The 20,736-nt window shown below is 39.5% G+C and overlaps 1 protein-coding gene across 5 annotated transcripts in view; it reads right to left on the minus strand.

Annotated features, from left to right (window-relative positions):
- Positions 1 to 6,460: 6,460 nt before the first annotated feature.
- Positions 6,461 to 20,736, minus strand: part of LOC100740171 (protein couch potato) — a 185,713-nt gene continuing 171,437 nt past the window's right edge. For 2 of the 5 annotated variants that reach the window (XM_012384052.3, XM_024366758.2), the window contains exons 8-9: positions 17,910 to 18,114; positions 9,557 to 9,675 (exon numbers count right to left, since the gene is read on the minus strand). In XM_012384052.3, the coding sequence (XP_012239475.1) occupies positions 9,643 to 9,675; positions 17,910 to 18,114 (238 nt within the window). In that variant the 3' untranslated portion in view covers positions 9,557 to 9,642. Of the gene's footprint in view, positions 9,676 to 17,909; positions 18,115 to 20,736 lie in introns of all 5 variants that reach the window. The other 3 variants (XM_033320056.1, XM_003488452.4, XM_012384053.3) reach the window with 3 other exon arrangements.

Raw genomic sequence — 20,736 nt, forward strand, 5'->3', positions numbered from 1 at the left:
TCGCGGCGCTGATACGCGCCGGAGATTCGTCGATTTTCAGCGCGTCGTCTCGTTTCGGACGGATTCGGGATCTATTTTATCTGTGTATGTGGCAGGTTTTTCGTTTCTCTATCTTTCATCCGTGTATTTCCATTCGTCGGCCCTGTTCCTCGCTTCGAAATTTCGAGCTCGCACGTCTTGTTTCCTTCGGCCGAACACGACTTTTCACCGTTCACAGGGTGTTCGACGATTTATTATAACACCGTATCACAATGATGACACAACACTGCCGTCTAAATATCCTCGCGATCTTTGGATAGATATACGTATCGATGTCTTTGGTGTTCGTCAGCTATATATATATATATATTTCCTCCGTTTAAACAAAGAGAACGCAGGTTTTCTTCGTTCCTTTTCCTATTGCATAAAAATCTTCTTCGTGTTCCGTAGAAAATATCCTGTAGATTGTACAGGATCATGCGGAAAATCATGTTCTTTTTCTCGATCGCATCTTCTTACCTGTGCTTTCTTAAACGCTTCTGCCTTTTATCGATAGTTCGACGGTTGTCGCCGCGATGGACTCTTCCTCTTCGTTCTTAAGGAAACACGATAAAGACTTGCCACGCTCTTCGGACGAGTTACGTCCCCCGATTGTTCGTTAACGTTCGTTACACGATCCACGAGAGTCGATTTCTTGGAAATTCTTCTTGATTTCGTCGTTTGTTCTTAGCTGGCGTGAAAAAACATGATCCAAGGGATCCACAATCTATAAGCTCTCGATCACACGGTTGGTCAGCCTCGTTCGGGTTCTTTCTTCGTGATCCATTGCCTGTGCTTTCGCGTGTATACATATACATATCTATTATATACATATACGTATGTAAAAAAGAAACAAAAACGGACTCGTTAGAATAATTCTTTAGTCACAGTACAAAATATCTGATTCGCGTGTACTTTGCTTTATCTTCTTTTTTTTCTCTCTCTCTTCCCCCCTCCTCTCTTTTCTCTCCTCTTCGTCATTCCGTTCACGACGTATGATAAACATATATATATATATTTGTTTCCTTTACTTCAATATATATATATATATATATATAGCTATCTGTATATATATATACTTTCCGTATTTATATTGGTTTCTACTAATCCTTATGCGAAATGCCATTCTATATAATTGTAAACTGTATAGCGTACTGCCTACTGATATGAGTTTCCTTAGTTCACTTGTAAAGCACTTTTTAGATTCAATCGAAACGATTCATCGCGAGCGAGCGAACCTCATTGCAAATGTTCCTTTCGCGTTGCGAATTAACCAGTTACATCGGTTGATTTTCGTATCACGCACGGAATCGATTTCTCCTGTTGTTCGTTTATTCAGCTTTCGCTATCTTCTATTCGTGATTTTTTGTTGTACACGATCGTTGATTCCTTCCTCCTCTTTAACGTAATATATCCAGGTTTGTATCGATAGTGATTTTTTTCACTGAATGGATCGTAGTCGAGATATAAATTTCAATTTCGATGGTTTAATAATTTTGGTTGTGTATGTACAACGAAAAATACACGGTCGAAGAAGAAACTTTGATTCTCTCGAGTCCAATCTAACAACTTATTCTTATCGCTGAATATTTCTCTATTCTTTCCTAGTTTCACTGGTTGTTTTCGGTGAAAGCGATTCCTTCAGCTCGTTTTGGGCTATTCTCGATACGCGTTAGATCTGTTTTTTTTTGTTTCCGACGACGAAAATCCTACTTTTCCGCATTTTTATCGGAACGAAGAAACATTACCCATCGAAAGTATGATCGGCGAATTTTGATGAAAATCGACTGACTTTAGTTGGTAGAATTATCGTTTCGAAATATGATTTAAGGAGAATTTTTGGATCTCTTCTAATTCCTTTCAATTGTACTATCAAAAATGTTATTTTCCTTTGAATCTTGAAAGTTCTTCGATCTGTGATTAAAGATTCTCAGAGCCCTTTAATCTCTTAGGAACCCTCGCATTTCTATAATTTAAACGAACTCTTAACAGCAACAAAGTCGATCGTTCGCGTATCCTTCGAACGATCAAGATATCTTAATGATATAACCAATTTTATAATTTCAATGACTTTGTCTATGTATCTATTTTCGCGGAAATAGTTTAAGATCGTGGACGCGCTGCCGACAAAGTCGAAGAGAAAGAAGAAAAAGATCCAAAACGAGCTAATGGAACGCGACTGAGCTGTCGAGTAATTAATAGCGCAGCAAGCGATACGAGTAGCTGGATATCGAAAAATCGTGTCGCTCGATCGCGACTTCGTGCATGCCGTTCTATCTTTCTTCCTTTAACACATCCCTTGTTCTTTTTTTTAGTCTTCCAGATTTCTCACAGCTTCAGTGGCGTAATAAGTAAGTTTTTTTTTCGTCGTTTTCATACAAAAGTAGCAAAAGCTTGGCCGCGAGTGCCGAAGAATTATACTTTTTAACACCGCGACGATGCTTTTTCTTTCCGAAGCGTCGTCGCAATTCTTAAGTTCCACCTATTTTTTTCTTTTTTTTTCTTTTTTAATAGAGTGAGGTTCGAATGAAAATTTGTCGACGACAGAACGTTGCGTCGTCACGCGCGACATCGACGATAAACGCGCGTTCACACGAGTAATCGCTTCTTGTGTATTTTGGTGTGTTCGGTTTCACGCGTTTGTTGTACGATATTACTTTGCTTTTTTCGGGCCGAAATACGGACGCGTGGAATCGCGTGGATCGTCGCTCTAATTAGCTAGAAATTGTTCAACACTCACACGTTACGGTTAATAACACTTACGCACACATATATACGCAGATCACGTTCATTCACTCTCTATCTTGGGCAGTACAACTATTGTTTTTTTTTTTTAATTGTAAAATGATATGTTACGTTAAGGTCAAGCGAATACGTTGCCCTGGGAAAGGCATTCGAGAGCCTTCGTTTTCCTCTTTTTTCCACGTCGGTAGTCACGGTTCGCGATTCAGTTCGAATTACGCTCGATTCAATAATCCGCGGATCTAATGGGATCTGATGAAGACTCGAAAGAAGGATCGATGACGACGAACGATTCCCCCAAGAAGAAGAAGAAGAAGAAGAAGAAGAAAAAGTACAAGGTGACGAAGAAGAATCGTTTTCTTTGGGGAAGAACCATTTTTTCTTGGGAATCGAAGATACTGGATTTAATTCCCATTTTTTGCCACTCACTTTGCTCCTTTCCTTTTCTAATAAATTAATTATAATAACGATTATAACAAAGGGCAAACGAATCTGTGCCGTTTCATACTTCTCCTCTCTTTTTTCCTTTTTCTTTTTTGCGTCATCGCTCTCTCCGAATTCGCAAATGTAAGGCCTCGCATGGATTTTACAACTTAGGCTATACTTTCCGTCGTTTCCGAAGATCACAAAATGCGCGTCTCTCGTTTTATTTTTTCTCCGTGTTTTCCTTAAAATCACGATGACTCTCGTTTAGAAGGGAACGCTTGCACAGACGAATTGACTAACTCCTTTTACCTTTGAAACCACGCTTCCCCGCTACCAATGTAAAACAATTTGTTTTAATAAATTTATTATATACATATATATATATATATATATATATGTATATATATAACTATGTATATAGTTCAAGACACACTTAAGAGAGCATCCGAGGAGATTCGATAAAACCTTTTTCACATTTTTCTATACCGACTATCAGGACAAAAATTATTCAGTCACCATCTATAATGAATATATATATGTATATGTATATATACATCGACGATACTCTAACGAGTCAGAAATTCGGTGATATGTTCATAGATCGACGAGTTCACGGATTTAAGCGGTTTACACACTTTTTTGTTTTTTCTTTTTTGTTTTTTTTTTGTTGCACTAACAATCATCCGGAGAGCGTTTACCGAAATCGTTCCATTCAGAGCCAAATTTCTGGCCAATTTCACACGGATTACTTTCCAGGATAATTGCACTACCATCTCGTAACGGTATGAAAACGGCCTTCCTTCTTTTTTGAAACGTTCTCTCGATCTTCGTAAAATCGTTTTGTGAGATTTTTTTCGTAAAAGAAAGTTCTTCGCTTTAAGGTAGATCGAATGATATTAATAAGTACCCTTGTAGCTGATACACGCGTTAATTAATCTTCTCGAAACAAATTTTTAAAAACAAAGACGAGAACGAAGAATTCCTATCTTTTTTCTTTTTTCCTGTGAAGATTTTGTTTCGTGCATCGCTGACTCTCTCCGTCTCCGATTTTATAGTTACATTTACAGTAAAAACAATATTAAAATATACATTCATCACGGCCGAAAGGAATTAACTTCTCTTTTATGTCCATTCACTTTTCCTTTCCTTTTTGAAAAGATTGATAAAAGACAAAAGAACGCTGGATGAGAATTCCCGTTCTTTTTTTTTTTTGCTTCATTTTCATAATGAACGACGAGTAAACGCTTTCCAGGACAATTATCTACCTTTAAACGACCTGCTCGGCAAGCTCTTAACGATCTAACGATATGTATCAGAAAAGTGACAACCCTGAAACCTCGCGTTACATACTTTCGTTTCTTCGTCTCTCTCTCTTTCTCCTTGTTTTTCGTTCCATCTTCGATTCAGCGACATGTTTCCTTAGAATTGGAAAAATCATCGCGGCATCGCCGAAAGCTTCGAGCCGATTTTAAAAGTTGCCCGTTCCATTTTCAATTGTTTCACCGAGCCTTCAGATTGCTGACACACTTCTTCCTGAGTGATCTCGTTGCCCGACGAGCTGCGTTTACCGTTTCCAGCGTCAAGGGACACCTCGTCTCGCTCTGAATTTTTGCGACGGTCCAGTTCTCTGCAAACGGACCGGCCAAGTTCTTCTTTCAGGTCAGGCAGATTTTTATTTCGCGGTAAGAAAGCCAGATAGAAAGGCGGTTTGTTCCGCCTGGACCTTCAAACGACACTGCTTGCCCGGCAAAAATTCAGTAAAAAGAGGAAAATTTGTCGCGGTCAAGCTACTTTCTTAAGTTACAAGTTATAAAGAATAATTGTCCTAATAATTTGATTTAGTCGTGTTGCGTCGATATTAGAAATCGATCTAATATTTGTTAAGTAGAATTTTTAACGCATAGCAATAGCACGAATAGCGATTCGTATAATAATTTTGTATATAATGAAATATATAACTCTTCGTATAATTCGTTAATGGAATTTCGACGACAGTAGAGGTTATTATAATATATAATTAAATAGAATTTTCTTCATAGTATATACACGCTAGCTAATTTTAGAAAGAAATTGGTCAAACATAAAGGTTCTAGAATGATTCACGGAAATTCGATTCCTTTATATATAGGATCGAAAAATCCTAAATTTCGCTAAAAATCATCAGAAACGAACTACAAATAGATCTTTTTTTTCTGAAAGATGCATCTTCGTCGAGCAACGAGATTTTCAGTCGCTTCGTTATTTTTCGAACGAGTGATTCAGGCACGATCGCGAGAAGATCGACGACGCTAAAGACATCCGTAACTCTCATCTCGACACGAATACAATCGCGCACGGAATAAAACTGTGCACGACACTCTCGTTTTTCCTCCCCTCGGAGTGTGCTTTTCTTTTCTTCTCGGCTCGTGTTTTCATGGAAAATAGAAAAATAAAGGAGCGTTCTGACGCTCGAGAGCAATTACGACGGTCGGCTCATGTCGCTGACGAAGTGTCTTTTGAACGCCAATCGTGAAATTAGCCGTTCCACAGTGTGAATTAGCTTCACCGGCGATGAATTCTTCGCTTTCATCGTAATTTCTCGCCATTGACGTGCACACGGTTCGGTTAACACTCTCTACCACTCTCTATTACACCTTTACACCACTTAATCACCACTCGCCACTATTAATTGCGGATGCGTATAATAAATGCCCAGTGGTTGTTCGACGAGGATCATATTTAATCAGCACGATGATTGGCTGTGAACTCTGAGAAAAGAAGCTGTCGATCGACTCGGGAAGCCGTTCGGGCGATAAAATTCGAGGAATCTACGAGAAAAATATGCCATTATTTCCATCGCGCTCTATACACAGAGGAGTATTCTTTCGATCACCGTTGACGAACTTTCTCGATCGTTTTCTCTCGCTTTCTTCTTTAAATAGTCTTTCTCGTTTACCGTATGCCGGCGAAATTTTTCCTTCGTTCTCTTTCCGCTTATTCCTTCTCAACCCATTTTGTACGGGATAGTTAACGTGGATTCTATCAACGGGACGATCGTCGAGCAGAGAAATATTAATTAGAGGAACACGCGTCGATGCGGCAGCTCTCCGTCCTTCGAGGAGAAAAGTCTAAGTAGAAAACGACGAGGCGATAGAAAACTATCAGGCAGGCTCGAACAGCTTTGGATCAGTTAAGAGTTTTTAATTTGAAGAAGCGTCTTCCTGTAATTCAGGACTCTGCGCGACTATTCTCCTTCCACCATCCTTTTTTTCTCTTCTTTTCTTTTTTTTTTGTCTTTTTTTCTTTTTTCTCTTTTCGTACTTTAATGCGTATGGTATACGTACAATACGTAATATGGATTTACTGGGAGAATAGGGAGAGGGGGGAGTTCGACGTTTGAAATCGGGACGAGACGAATAATACACGGTACGAATTACAGCATGACTCGACCAACGGGAAGGCACTTGGGCAAATTACGTGCCGAGTTGGCCGTCGTATCTAGCACGCAGGGCACACACCACCTTCGTATCCTCGTTTCTGTCTATCCGCGCCACTACAAAGACAGATCGTTTTAAAAGTTACTTTTTTTTCTTTTTATCCTTATTACGAGAACTTTAACTTTCTTCCCTCTACTGCTTAATCCTATGATATGTTCGCATTCGTTATGTATATGTATAAGATTATTACGTAAATTAACACAATCATTCTATCGATCATTCGTTCATACCATTCCCTCTTTCTCACACTGACACGCTATTTCTATATTCGTATTTTCTCTCTTCGTTCCCACTCACGCTTGTCCGATTCACGCTTGTCGTTCATCGCCACTCTCGTCTAGGATATTAGACTCTCCTTAACAAGATACATAATTAAATGTATATGCTCGCCTTTTCGCGACGCGCCAATGATAAAACATAAATACACGCTTCTTAGGGCACCTTTGGTATTAAGCTTGATGTACTCGTCTTCGTCTCTTTTGTATCTCTATATTATGCAATTTCGTCTACGAGCCACCGCGTCTGCCTTCGCTCTTTCGTTTCAGTTTCGTTCTCTTCTTCGTCGGACGTTGTTCTCCACGCGAATCCCTCGGTTCGTGGTTCGCGAGCACGCGAGTTACGCGACACGAGACGAGTCACGCCTCCGTCGAATTACATCGTCCCGGGATTAATGGACGCGATTCGAGTTTGCTGGCAATTCTCGTACGAAACGGAGATGTAACGAATGCGTTACGAGTCGAATCGGTATATCCATACGTACGCTTCTTCAGTTATTTATAGATACTAGGATAGGATTTCTCTCGAGTTTTCTCTGGCTGCGTCACTTTTAATCTGTTAACTGGCGATCGGCTGGATGGTTGCTTTTCAAAATCTTCGATAATTAGGAAATATATAATTCGGTATTTTACTTTCACGAACAAGTTGCTTTCGATACGAATGAACTTACTTTTTCTTGTATTTTAAAAAAAATATATGTATATACATATGTATATATATATATATAAGTACTTTGCTTTAACTCCATGCTTCGCGATTCTTTTTATTTATGCTTACAGGTATGTTTAACTTTGCTCGTTCGCTTTTCACTCCGACATAATCGTTCCGCTGCGTACTTTAGTCGAATCGTGTTGCCACTTTTCGCGTTTTCCTCTTCCAATTGTTGTATTACGCGTACGAATTTACGTTTCGTGGTCCTCGATTTTCTCGATCGAGAAAAGATCGTAACTTTTATCTCGCGTTTATTTATTACGCGTCGCAATCTCGCGAATATGGACGAACGCCGTGAGCCAAGGAGTTAAAACGATACCGTTCGTTGCTGTTCGTTAAAATATCAAACTGTTTCTTCGTTATTCTATCCCCGTCGTTTTTCTCTTATTACCTTAAAAAAGTAAAATAGATATTCGTTCTCTATACTCTCCTTCTCCTCTATTACACTTATCAATTTTTTTCTATACGAAACAGCAAAATAGAAATTCATTCTCTCAACGTTCGAATAGATGGGCAATGTCTTTCCAAACGTTTACGTTCGTTTCAACAAACGATCCAGTTAACAGGTTAAAGAGAGCGTGCTACAACAAAACTACTCTGTCTCTCCGGGAGTAATTGCATCAACCTGCATTATACAATAAATTTCCAACCCGTTTCGTTTCTCTTTCCTCTTCCAAAACAATTTGCTCGAAAACAGCGCGGGGCTCGATTTTCCTAAAAGAATCTTTCGCGACTGTGGACTCTGTATGTTCCTCCGTGTACGTGTGAACAATTATTTATATATATGCGTGCGCGTGTGACTTCAACAGTGCCTTCCTGCTTTTACGCTTCTCTCCTCTCTTTCTGTATGTATGTATGTATGTATCTAACGTATGTATATACGTGTGTTGTTCGTGTATCTGTGTATCCGTGTATGCGCGTAGATGCGTATATGCGAAAGAAAATGGTGTCACGAGTGTCGAAATCGCAACGTGCGACTGCCTCTGCGTAGAAATTCGCTAGAGCGTTACGACGCTTCGCGCGAACTCGCACCGACGCGACGATTCTTCCGTCTCGTTTTCTCGCGTGTCTTTCGTGTTTCTCGCGTGTGCGTGTGCGTGTGTGTGTGTGTGTATATGTATCGTGTCTCTTTCCTTCTCGTGTATTCTTCTCGTTTCATCTTTTTTCTTTTTTCGTATTTTTTTTTTCTTTTCTTCTATTCGTGTCTCTCGCTTCGTCGTCGTCGTTGATCGCAATCAAGACTCGGTGGAAAATAAATAGACAAGGTAGTACACGGCTAATCGAAATAGATCGATAAGTTAAGTCGTTAAAAAATATATATACCTAGGAATATCATATATACGCGATTATTTTGGGCCCCCCGCGAGTCGCGAATCTAAAACGCCGTTGCTCCGCGCAATTTATAAGAATTCTTTTTTTTTTGTTCCGTTTATTCTTCGTTTCTCTCTTTCCCCTACTTGTCGTGGTGCTGATTTTCGCGAGACGAGGCTCGAACCATACACACGCAGACACACCCCTGCCTCGTCTTTCGTTAATCCCCGATCTTTCTCATTTTCTTCCTCTATATGCGTGTTTCTTTGTATCTTTTCCCCCTTTTATTTTTTATTGCGTGTACGCGAATGCTTACTTTCTTGTTTCTATTTCCGTTACTCTGTTTTTCTGTTTTTTTCATTTTTGTCGCACGTGCTTTTTACTTTCTCTTCCTTTCGATATATTCCCACCCCATTTTAGTTTCTTTTCTCTCTCGGTTTCCCGTGATTATTCCTGCGCTAGCATATTGCCTCTTCCGTCTTCGCAACGATTTCTCGAGCAACTCGGTCGATTTGCTCTGGAAACCTGCCGAACCGTTTGTCGTGGATTCGTTGTTCGTCGATGTTTTCTTCGTTACCATTGCGCAAACAACTGAATCCGGGTCTCTTGACGATCGTTGCATTCCGGGGTGTAAGCACGCATGGTCTTCCCTCGTTCCTCTTACATGCCGTTGATGTCGATCTTAAGGTTGCCCGTTTTCTTCTCTCTTTGATCCCTGCAAGCATCATGAATTTAATTAAAGTACGCCCACAGAAAGAACGCGAGAAAGGCACATGGATAAATTGACCAATTGACTCGCTCCAAATATTCCGTAGATATCGCCTAAAGCTCGATCTTTCGGTAGATTTTCCTTAACCGATCTCCAAAAGACCGAATAAGATTAAATCTCCGTCTTATAATTAACTCTCGACTGGTATCGTTCAGCCATTTCGGACCACAACGATTCATAGCTGGATCGCTTGATCTTCGAATTTTTTATTTCGTTTGACTTTATCGTACGAATAAAACGAAGAATGCAAAGTACGAAGCAAAGTAGAATATCGTAAACTTTATCGATCCAACGTAAATTATTATAGTCGTTTACAAGCCAACGTTACTATCCAAGGGTTAATCTTCAAAATATCGAACAAACGAAATTCATTTGTTCCACGAATATAAATATAGCTATGCTTTAAAGGAGGATTAAAATAAAATAATACTTTCAACGAGTTCCAACAACGAGTTTAAGCCGATAAGAGACGGTAAAATCAAGCACGAACGGAAATAGTACGAGTTCTGCTTACTCCGCGCCCTATCGTTTTAAATCGTTCGTGAAAAGCAAAAGAGAGATAGAGAAAATAAAAGAAGAACGAGTAGGACGGGATACGAAATTGTTGTCGGCGTTCGTTCGACGTGAAATCGGAACGGATGAACCAAGTATGAAATGAGCGTTCGCTCGGCCGTTCATCGCGCCTCGTTTGTCTCCATTCCGCCGCTTTCACGGTTTTTGTCCGCGATACCTCGCTGATTTACAGCCGCGAGGAGGATCGTTCGGAGGTCGATCGCGCATCGCCGTGCGTTTTCCAAAATCGCCAAAGTAAAATCAAACCGTTATTCTCTGAAATCGACCAATTTCTACTCGAGATATTTCTCCATTATTTCTTTCTTTCCGGTTATAGGTACAATATGCCAAGGTGCTTTGGAAACAGAAGGTCGTCAATTTTTTACGCTCTCGTTCGACGGTTTGCGAAGAATCTTCGACGTATGGTTTAGCTGGGAAAATACATTTGTTTTTTATTTAAGTTTGTACGAATTTGTATCCTTTATTATCGAAATATACGTTGAATCCACGTTGGTAAGTGGAATTTTGAAATTTTATACGCGCATACATATAGAAGGTTCTTGGCGAATAAGGTTTTGTACGTAGACGTTTATTAGTTTTCGTTTTAATTTTCTCGTTTATAAGACAAACGTGGAATTTAAAATTTACCTGACAGATTCGTCTTTTCCTTATAGTAAATCCTCTTATCATCTGTACAAACTCTTCGTAAATGCGATTGAAAATATGCAGGTTATAAATTGAAATATCTAAGTCACTGATATAATACGCATACATATGCAGTAATTTCAAATATTCTATCACGAATAGACGTTATAAATTCAATAATTTAGTCAAATTCTATGATAAAAAATAGAACAAAAATCGGTTAATTCGATCGATTTTCTTATAAAAGAAGAATATTATATCGTGCTACGTTTACAGAAAAAAAATCATTTTACGTGGCTGATACGATGTTACATGGCGTTACGTCTATTCGCGCGTAATCGATTCTATTTAGAATACGTCCGGAAATTAACCACAAAATTCTGCTTCGTTTTCCCATATCACGATGTATCCACAGGTAAAATTCGTCCGCTCTACGATCACACGCGTAAAACATCTTCGTCGCAACACCTTATCAATGTCCTTCACGAATCGCCTCTTTTCTTTCAAAAAGCTACCGATCCTTTCTCCAAAGCACCGTGCACAATTCAATTACCGTGAAACAACCTTGCTCGTATCCTTACGTTTGAATCGACAATCGCAAAATCGACAAACCGAAGACAAGCCGTTAATCGTGGCTGTTAGTGGTCGTAGTCAGCTATGATCGCGGCTACGAAAACGAACAGAACAGAAATAAACGCTCGTCGAACATCCGGTTTTCGAGAGGTCGCGCGACAAGTTTACCGATTCACCACGAAGCTGTTGGTCGTCGCGTTTTAACGAATCCGTCATTGTCCCGCGGAACGAAAGCAAGAGACAACCTACATTTCATCCCTTTTCGCCCTCGTGAGCCTCTTCCCACGGTTGACGAAGAAGAGACGCCTTGCCATTGAGTAATCTACGTACCTCGTTAGGCCGTGGCTGCATCCGGACTGAAAAGCTCTCTCTTTTTTCTCTTTTTTCATCTTTCTTTTTCAACGCCAGCTTTCGGCGATCCTTGGTCGTGGACGAAGGAACGAAAGAAGATACAGGACGGTCGCGTCGCTTTTAATTCACGTCGAAATCACGGAGAAAGGACAGAGACGGACAGAGATTTACGGTCGCGTATAAAAATAAGTGGACGAGATGGTGGAAATAGCTGTCGATCGAGTTTCGTTAAATCCGGCTCGTTTACGCAAAAATGTTATTAATTTCGGTTACTTATTAAATAATTTATTTACTACGAAGATACAGAGGGCGAGTCATAAATGCGTGGTCGTACTTCGATGGACGACGAATGTGCACACCGAAGTGAGTGAAAAATGTCTTACGAATATACGTATGTCCTACATACCTCGGTTTGCGAGCGATGCGTTGTGCATCGACACGCGCTACCGCCTGCCTTAAAGCCCACGCTACACGTTGAAACATGTTGCGAATGTTGCGATGCATGCATCGACGCTTAGATTTCACGAATTCTGCGTCAGTTTCTATTTATTTCCGCGTTACCGATCCTTCTCAGTCAGTGGCCCGATACCAACGTCGAAACGCGTCTTTCGAAATGTCAACTCTATCATTATTCTGATTGACGAGAGGTACGTGGATTATCAAAGATGAAAATTACAAAGAAATGGACGAAAAAATGGTTAATCGAGTGAAACAGATTTTCCGAATACGCGCCGTTAAAAGAACTAAAAGCCAGTGAACCGAGCGATTAAGCAGAAAATATTTCTATACGGATGATTCTGATCTTCGACGTCCGTTGGATAAAGTTCGTTTAATCGAACGGAAAGAGTTACGAAGATATAAAATTTATTACCGCAATTTCACTGCTATTATCGAAGAATTCGACGATTCCCGAACCTTCTTGAACGCTCGAAATAAATTAGGAGCCTTCTCGAAGATTCCCCAGGGATTCCTTTCGAAAGGAAATTTATTTCCCACGGAATTATATTTGAGAACCTGATTCATGCATCGATACGAGTTGGTTTTGATACCGATACGCATCTATATCGTAAGCTGTATCGTGGAACCTGGGGTGTCGATGCATCGCAATATGTTTCAACGTGTAGAGCTCCCTTTGCATTGAGTTTCGTACTCGCTGGAAAATGTCAGGTATTCATCGAACACTCTCAAATCCATTTTATATCGTTTCTCGTAGATCGTTTACCTGCATTGTTCGCTTACGTTGAATACACGATAGATCTTAAATAGCCCAGAAACAGAAACCTAATGGATTTGTCTTCGCTCTACCTGTTTGCAAAGGCGCTATTAAAGAACGTTCTTATCGTAAGCAGGAAACGGGGCGAGCAATTCGAATATTTTTATCAATCAGCCACTACTACCGAAGAACCAAGGGTTCCTTCGGACTCACCATATATATCGTCGATATTTCCTCCACTAGATGGATCGATGTATATCGTCACTGCATTGTGATCGTTAATATTTATCGACAAATCGCAACGACGTTGAGAACCTTGAAATATCGACGATATCGTTGATCGTCCAAGGGCATAAGACGTTCTTTTTACTTATTTTAACGTGTAAATTCAACCTTCTTGAAATACGGACATGTATTTACGACTCACCCTGTATAAAGCTAGCACCAGTTCGATGGAACTTTATCGATATTGCTTCAACTGCCTGTCCACTTATTTCTGTCGCCGACTGTATATAGCAAGGGAGACAGAGACAAGGAGCGAGAAAGCGGTTCTAACGCGTCGGATATTCTCCTTCAGCAGCCACGTCCGTCTTGGTCGCGCCGCTTCGAAGGCGTCTCCGTTCCGGTTTTAGGCGAGATGAATTAGCGACGACGCGTTTCGTTGCAACGTTGTTGCCCAGCCCCCAAGCAGATTCTCTATCGATCTCCCTAATTTCACCGAGGGGAAGGTCGGGCAAACTGGCCTGCTTTTTTAGACAACGGACTTGGTCTCGCTCGATCGAATCGTATATTCGCGAGGATGATGCGTTGCTTCCGCGACCTATATTTTTGGCATTGTTGGTTGGATGCCGTTCTAGTTCTAGTTCTCGTATATTACGCTGTACGTTAGCTAGTAGCTCCGGTTAAGACAATTACAGGGTAATTTTGTTCTTTGCACTTGCGTTATTTAGAATTTGCGTTATCTAGAAGTTTACGGTTTTTTTTACGGTTACGGTTAAAGTTACGACTTTATACGATTCAACGAAATTAAAAGGAAGGCTTTAGATTTCGTTTAACAAGTTTCTAACGATGACGTATTTGTGATATAGCATTTTGTCTGTAATTCTAGTATCTTGTGGCTCTAATTTGGGTGGTTGATTAATACGTATAAAGTTGAATTGTTCGTGTACAAATTGTCAAAATAAAATTTGTTCCCAACTAAATGTTTATTAAATTTGTTCTCCTGTTGAAAAATAAGAAATATCAAGTATCAAGTACTGTGAGTAATTGTAAGTACGATTGGCAAGAAAAATGGTTAATATTTTTGTTTCGAGTTATAAACGATCTCTGTATCGCGAATGCTGTTAAATTAGGGTCGTAGAGAGCAAAGAAAAGAGAAAAGAGATCGCGAGCAATCCGGATGCTATACGTCTTGCACGATGATACGAGAATTTATCGTAAGACCACGATGATGTACGATACTTTGCTTTAGAAGCGTGCCACGCGTAGATTCTTCACGATCACCGATTCCACTCGTATTATAGTTTCGACTTCCTCCATTCGATTACTCGAGGAATTTATCTTTACGAATACAAATCGAAATACGCGGTCTTTACATTTCTCCTATTTACTTTTTCCACGACGATTACGAGAATAAATAATGATTAAATAATTAGTACCAGCGAAGTGGAACGACGTTTAATAATCAAATATTTACGCTGGATACTTTTACAACAATGTTAAAAAATGTTTCTCCAACGTGTATTTCTTTCTCATATTAGAACGAATTTAAATAATTTCCTGCTTTCTTACTATTACGAGGATATATATTCGCGTTAATTATTTATTTTCATACGTAGGTGTTTCACAATTTTTCGTAATAAAATTCCATGCCGTCGTTGTTTCTTTGTAACAGGGATGTATTGCAATATCGCGATAATCTGAAAATATTCGTACCTAAAGAAGGTTTAAAAGCATTAAAGTCGTCCTATTCTAACGAACTTTATCCATATTAAAAATGTCTCACGATCTTACGGCTATCTTAAAATTACAATAACTTTACAAGAAAATCTAAAGGTGTATTCGTATCGTACGTGTATTTTTCTTAGTTCTTGTTAATAGAATTCACCTGTCTCGTTATTCTTTTGCAATTAGTCATCGTTTCACAGTTATCCGACCTTCCCCCGAGAATCTCCAGCAACAAGACCTCTACGAAAAGCGCGGCAGGATACGGTGCAAGGGTGTCGTATATCAAAAGACCACGTTCAGGGAGGAAAATACAAAAAAAAAAAAAAAAAAAAAAGGAATATAAAACAGACAAGAGGACGGAGCAAAAATGAACGAGTAAGTACTATGCGTCTCAAGCAACACAGTGAAAGACCGAGCAGAACCGGAATGAAAATCGACAACGGGAAACGAAGGACGTGAAAATGATAGAGTTTCCTATTACAATTCTCTCATATCATTACGTGTCAAACCATTTTCTGTTTGAGAAAATCATTAAAATTGAATTTAATCTGTTTTGAATGAAATATCTTATCAGGAGACGATCTTTGTATTTTTGCTTTTTAATATAATGCTATTTTCAAGTTTGTTTAAATAGTATTGTACTTAGCATTATACGGTAACACTGCTATGATGTGATCGATATAATAGCACTGTTATAATACTATTTTATAAACAGTGTTACTTTTTCAGCTTTCTTCCAAGTATGTATACCAAGTTAATTTTGAAACTACGTGCATAGACCCATGTAGATCATGCAAAATCATCGAAGACCACGTAGAATCGCTATAAGATATTCTCATCGAAACAGAATAAGTTTCGTTCGAAAAACTTCTTCGATCAACGAAATAGTCCGAAGGATCGAACGCCTTAAAACGTTCAAAGTATATAGTAAAAGTTATAAGTAAAAAAGTAAAATCTTCCAAATAAAAACGACAACGCAAAAAAGGAACAAAACCAAGGATACGACAAACGAATCTGCGTAGAGACGATCCAATAACCTCGAAGAGCAAACGTCGAACAGAGTCAAGAGAGACAGAGAAAAGAAGAAAAAGAAACAAAGGAAAGAACAAAAAGCAGAACGTGGAAGAAAAAGTTAGAGATCGGCAAGTTGTTGTGCACGATCCATAGGCGATTAGCGGCAAATAATAATTGGCAATTGGCGATACTAGTGGACTCAGCTAGCTCGCGATGCGTCCAGCCATCGATCGCGATCGAGGGATTTACGTCCGATCGATCGTCGCGCGTTTTCTACTGCCAGGAGACACCGTGCGACGTGTCTTACCGACAAAGTTATTGATCGATCTTTAGATCGATCGAAATCGAACTGTCAGCTAATCGATTGCGAGTCTATCGCTGAGGCCACTGTACTGTAGGGAGCTGTGGTAAAATGCCCCTGAGAATTATCGGGAAAGTGGAAAAATATTTACAAATGTCGTTACGTGCTGTTATGCTATTGATGTACGGGTTGACACTGAAATGGCATCGTCCGGAAAGGGATGATTCCTCGTGAAAGGAGGTGATCGAAGAGAACAGAGTACATTTTTATTACATTTTTATCGCGTCTCGAATAGCAGGTGTCTTCGAGAAAGATAATCTACTAAAATAGGTTTTAATATGAGAAGCGTTGGGACGCTTGTAGATACCTTTGAGTGTATATTGTGTGTGTATTATATAAAACATTTTGAAATTTCATTAGAATGACACGCGATTATTGTAATTATGTTGGTAAGTTTCGAAGGAAATTTGAAAGAACACGATATTTAATACTCTTGAGTATACATCTCATAGAGACTACAAAAGTATTTAAACAGTCAATTATAAATTACGTTGATAAGCCTTATCATGTTCATCTTATGCGTTTAAGATGGTTGTATACTAATTTTTTTGCCGAATATATATGATTAGTCGTGTCTTATAACGTTAACGAAAGTTTAAAACGTCTTATACATAACACGATATACGTATCGAAGTTCTTTATGATGAGCGTCGAAATACTTTCGTGAGTCACTCCACATAGAGAATTATTTCTGTATTTAATTAGAACGAAGGAGTACGTAAGGAGAGATAAACACAGAAAAGAGAAAATACGCTTCCATCTACGATACGACGATTGCCTTTACTCCGAAGAACCAAAGCGCTACGCGCGGGACATTTACTCTGTGCTCTTAAACTTGCTTTTGTTCAAAAAACCATCCCGTTTCCAATTCTGCCATGATTACCAGGTCACCGTAAAATGCGTGACAGGAGAGCAAATGGAGGCAACAGTGACACATCCGGTCAAGCCTGTCTCGATGGTTCCTACTTTATAAAAGGAGAGAGGGAGCAAAAGTAGCGACAAGATCCTCGTTCCTTCCAGAGGCATTTCGTCCAACTCCCAACGGTAATACTACAATGTCCGGCAACGAAAACGCAGATCTGTGCTTCGTGCAGTTTCATTGGAATCTTCGACGGTTCTTCGTTGATGGATCGAATGGTAAAACGAGATCGTAAAAAAGAAAAGTGGTGCTGCGAGGGAGCGAGGAGAACGAAACGGTATCGAGTGATAGACGAGGATCGACCGAAGGGACATCGATGGCCCATAAAGAAATTCCTGATGCCTAGCCCTCGGTCGGAAATCGTAAGGACGAAAAGGAAAATAGCGGGATAAGAACGAAAGAGAAAATGCAAGAGAATATTCGCGATGATCGCAAGGGTGTCGTTGATCAACGAGATAAGGAGTCGAGGTAGGGGAAATATCTTGACAAAAATCGAGATAAGAATCGAGATAACGCAAAGGATGTGTCGCACAGGGTCGCTGCGTTTTCGTCGGGATGTGTACAGGATGTCTGTAGCGGCTAGCGTAGCATAAAATGAAACCTACTTCGATCCAGAGATTTGTAAAGCCCACCTCGGCCATTTTTGACTTTGCATATTCGATTCGTATTGCTCCCCGGTCGGAGGAGAGGAGAAAGGATCCTTGGAGAGTGGCCATCGCCTGGGCCGCGTAGCGAACGTCTTGGTATTCGACAAAGGCCACTGGCGACCCTCCCTTCGTGTGCATACGAAGCCGGGAGAAACCAGGAAAACTGTGCATAAATAAGAGAAGCGTACAATACGTGCTCTAGTTAGTTATGACAGACGGTACTCTGGTCAAAAAGAGAAGGGCCTCTGTGTGTGTGTGTGTGTGTTTACGCGTGTGTTCGTTCGTCCATTTCCATGTTATTGCCATGTCGAGAAACTGCGGTGACGCTGATCGAACAGCGTGGAACGAGACATCGTGACATATTTCAATGCAATTTTCTTCGAAGTCATTGAAAGGTGATCTCGTTTGCTAGAGATTGTTTCGATGGTTAGAGACGGAAGAAAGATTAGTAAGGACTAGAATCGTGGTTACCGTGCCCGGTATTGTGTTTGATCGATCAAATATTCTGCTTTGCAGGATTTGCGAAGGACTTGCTAAAACACGCCAGTTTTTAATAGATAAGTGCGATAGATCGATTTGATACGGAACGATTTAACAGGTAGATGATATTTTACAATTTGTTGTTTCATCTTCAAGATACGAACAAAATTTCGGATGTAAATCGCGTATGTTCGTTATTAGGCTACCGTTTGATGCAACACGGCAAACATTTAACGATAACTTTATTAAGAACGATCAAAGACAAAGCGTAAAAGGCTTTCTTCCGATCGACGAAATTCAGCTTGAACATTAGCGGAACAGGCTCATCGATTCGTCATACTACATCGTTCTTGGTAAGATTTAGATCCGTTTGGCGTGTATGAAGACCGATTACCGAGGAATTTATATCCGAGCCGGACCGATCGGCCGGTTACGACGCCATTAACGGAAGTATCGATATCGATTACGCTTGATTTACCGCGATTCCACCAGGTACCGCGTTAACCACGGTAAATTTCGATTCTTCCAATTACGACACGCGTCCATTATGGTGGGACTTGTCGATAGATACTTTCGTTGCTTTCTTTTTTCACCTCTGATGGAAAGAAACTGACGAATCGTCTCGCGATCGAAGATCGTTTTAACATTGGCACCATACATGCGATATTTTTATTAAGGATATTTGCTATTTGCATTCATTGGCTGTACTATTCAAATGTATTGGGTTGGCAACTAAATGATCGCGAATTTTGTCATTAGGTGGTAACGACAAAATCCTTAAGTTCAATCACTTAGTTGTCAATCTAATATTGAAACAGGCGTTAGGATACGCGATAAACGGCGTGATAAATATATTCTGATTAAAGTGTTAGGATTTTTGAGCAAATATTTGACATTTGCGTTAACAATTTCTTATTTGTACCGAGTAGTAAACGTGGCTTCGATTTGACACTGTAAACCTGTACGTATCAAAGTTATGTGTATGTATTGGAGAATTAAAAACCTACGAGTAATTATTTTATGGAAATTAAGCATCTCTGATTCATATTTATTCAAATGTACATTTATTAACATACCTATTTATGCGTATCTCATTCGTGCAAAAGTTTCATGAATTCAATACGCCCGTATTGAATTTATCGTACGCGTATATTTAATTACACACGTACAAATTATCGCCCTGTTCAATTTTAAATTTCAAGTAATTTATAAAATCTGAGAAAATAGAAACTTTATCTTGCTTCAAACGGACAAAGTAGAAAAAAATGAACAAATTATACGAAACTTCTATAAAACAATTAATACACACGATATTATCGAAACGATACAAATATCCAAATATTAAATAACGCATGTACGGAGCAGGAGTCAAAGTCTCATTGTCTTTTCGTGCGCGCGATGCTCGTTCGCTGTTTTATGATGCGATCACCGTGTACGTTTGCTGCGTATACGTGTATGTGTATGTTAGAGTGTGTCGATCAATGCCACTAAATATCTCGATACGTGGTTACGGGTACTAGCACAGGTGCGTCTTACGGCTACGAACTACGACTGGTGGCAAAAAATGAATCAGCGAATGTCAGTGATGTACGTTTCTTGGAGGCAGTGCTGTTAATCCGGTTTCAAGAAGCTCTCTTTTAGATACGTTTGCAATCGTATTTAAACGCTAAAACTACCAATGCTCGAAATAAGCGAACCGTAGTGTTTAATAAAAATATCGAATTTTATGGAATTTCGAATAAATGTAAATTTTATAGAATTCTCTAATACAATGTGAAAGAAACGCTCTAACAGAATTTTAAAGAATTTTTTGTCGCAGAAATTTTTAGGGATTTTTGCGCGATTTTGTTCTGTACTTTTGTTACCTGTAATTGCTTTCCCGTAATTTTTCTGTAGACGAAGACTACGTTTTTTCCTTTTGATTTTCTTGGTACAAGTTTCATACACTAGTCAGTGGTAGTTTTAGCGTTAATATACATATATGTACAGACGAAATGGAAAGCCGGTTAAAACGTTCAACCGTGAATGTTAACCCCCTGTAATACCAATGTAACTTACAAGTTACATAACCACGTGTCTACTTCGTTTAAAATTTCACTTTACTCGCTTGCTGTGTTATACCGTGGTATTTTATTGATAATATATCATATTATGCTAGCACCAAATTATCCATAAACAGATCTTTTCCCTTTCATAAAAGAACCCTTTTAGAGGGTCGAGGACGCGTTAAAACGCGTGTATCGTACGCGGAGATAGAGATAGATAGATAGATAGATAGATAGAGAGAGAGAGAGAGAGAGAGAGA

This window comes from Bombus impatiens, unplaced genomic scaffold, assembly GCF_000188095.3.
Source record: "Bombus impatiens unplaced genomic scaffold, BIMP_2.2 scf_0233, whole genome shotgun sequence".
In the NCBI taxonomy this organism is placed as follows: Eukaryota; Metazoa; Arthropoda; class Insecta; order Hymenoptera; family Apidae; genus Bombus; species Bombus impatiens.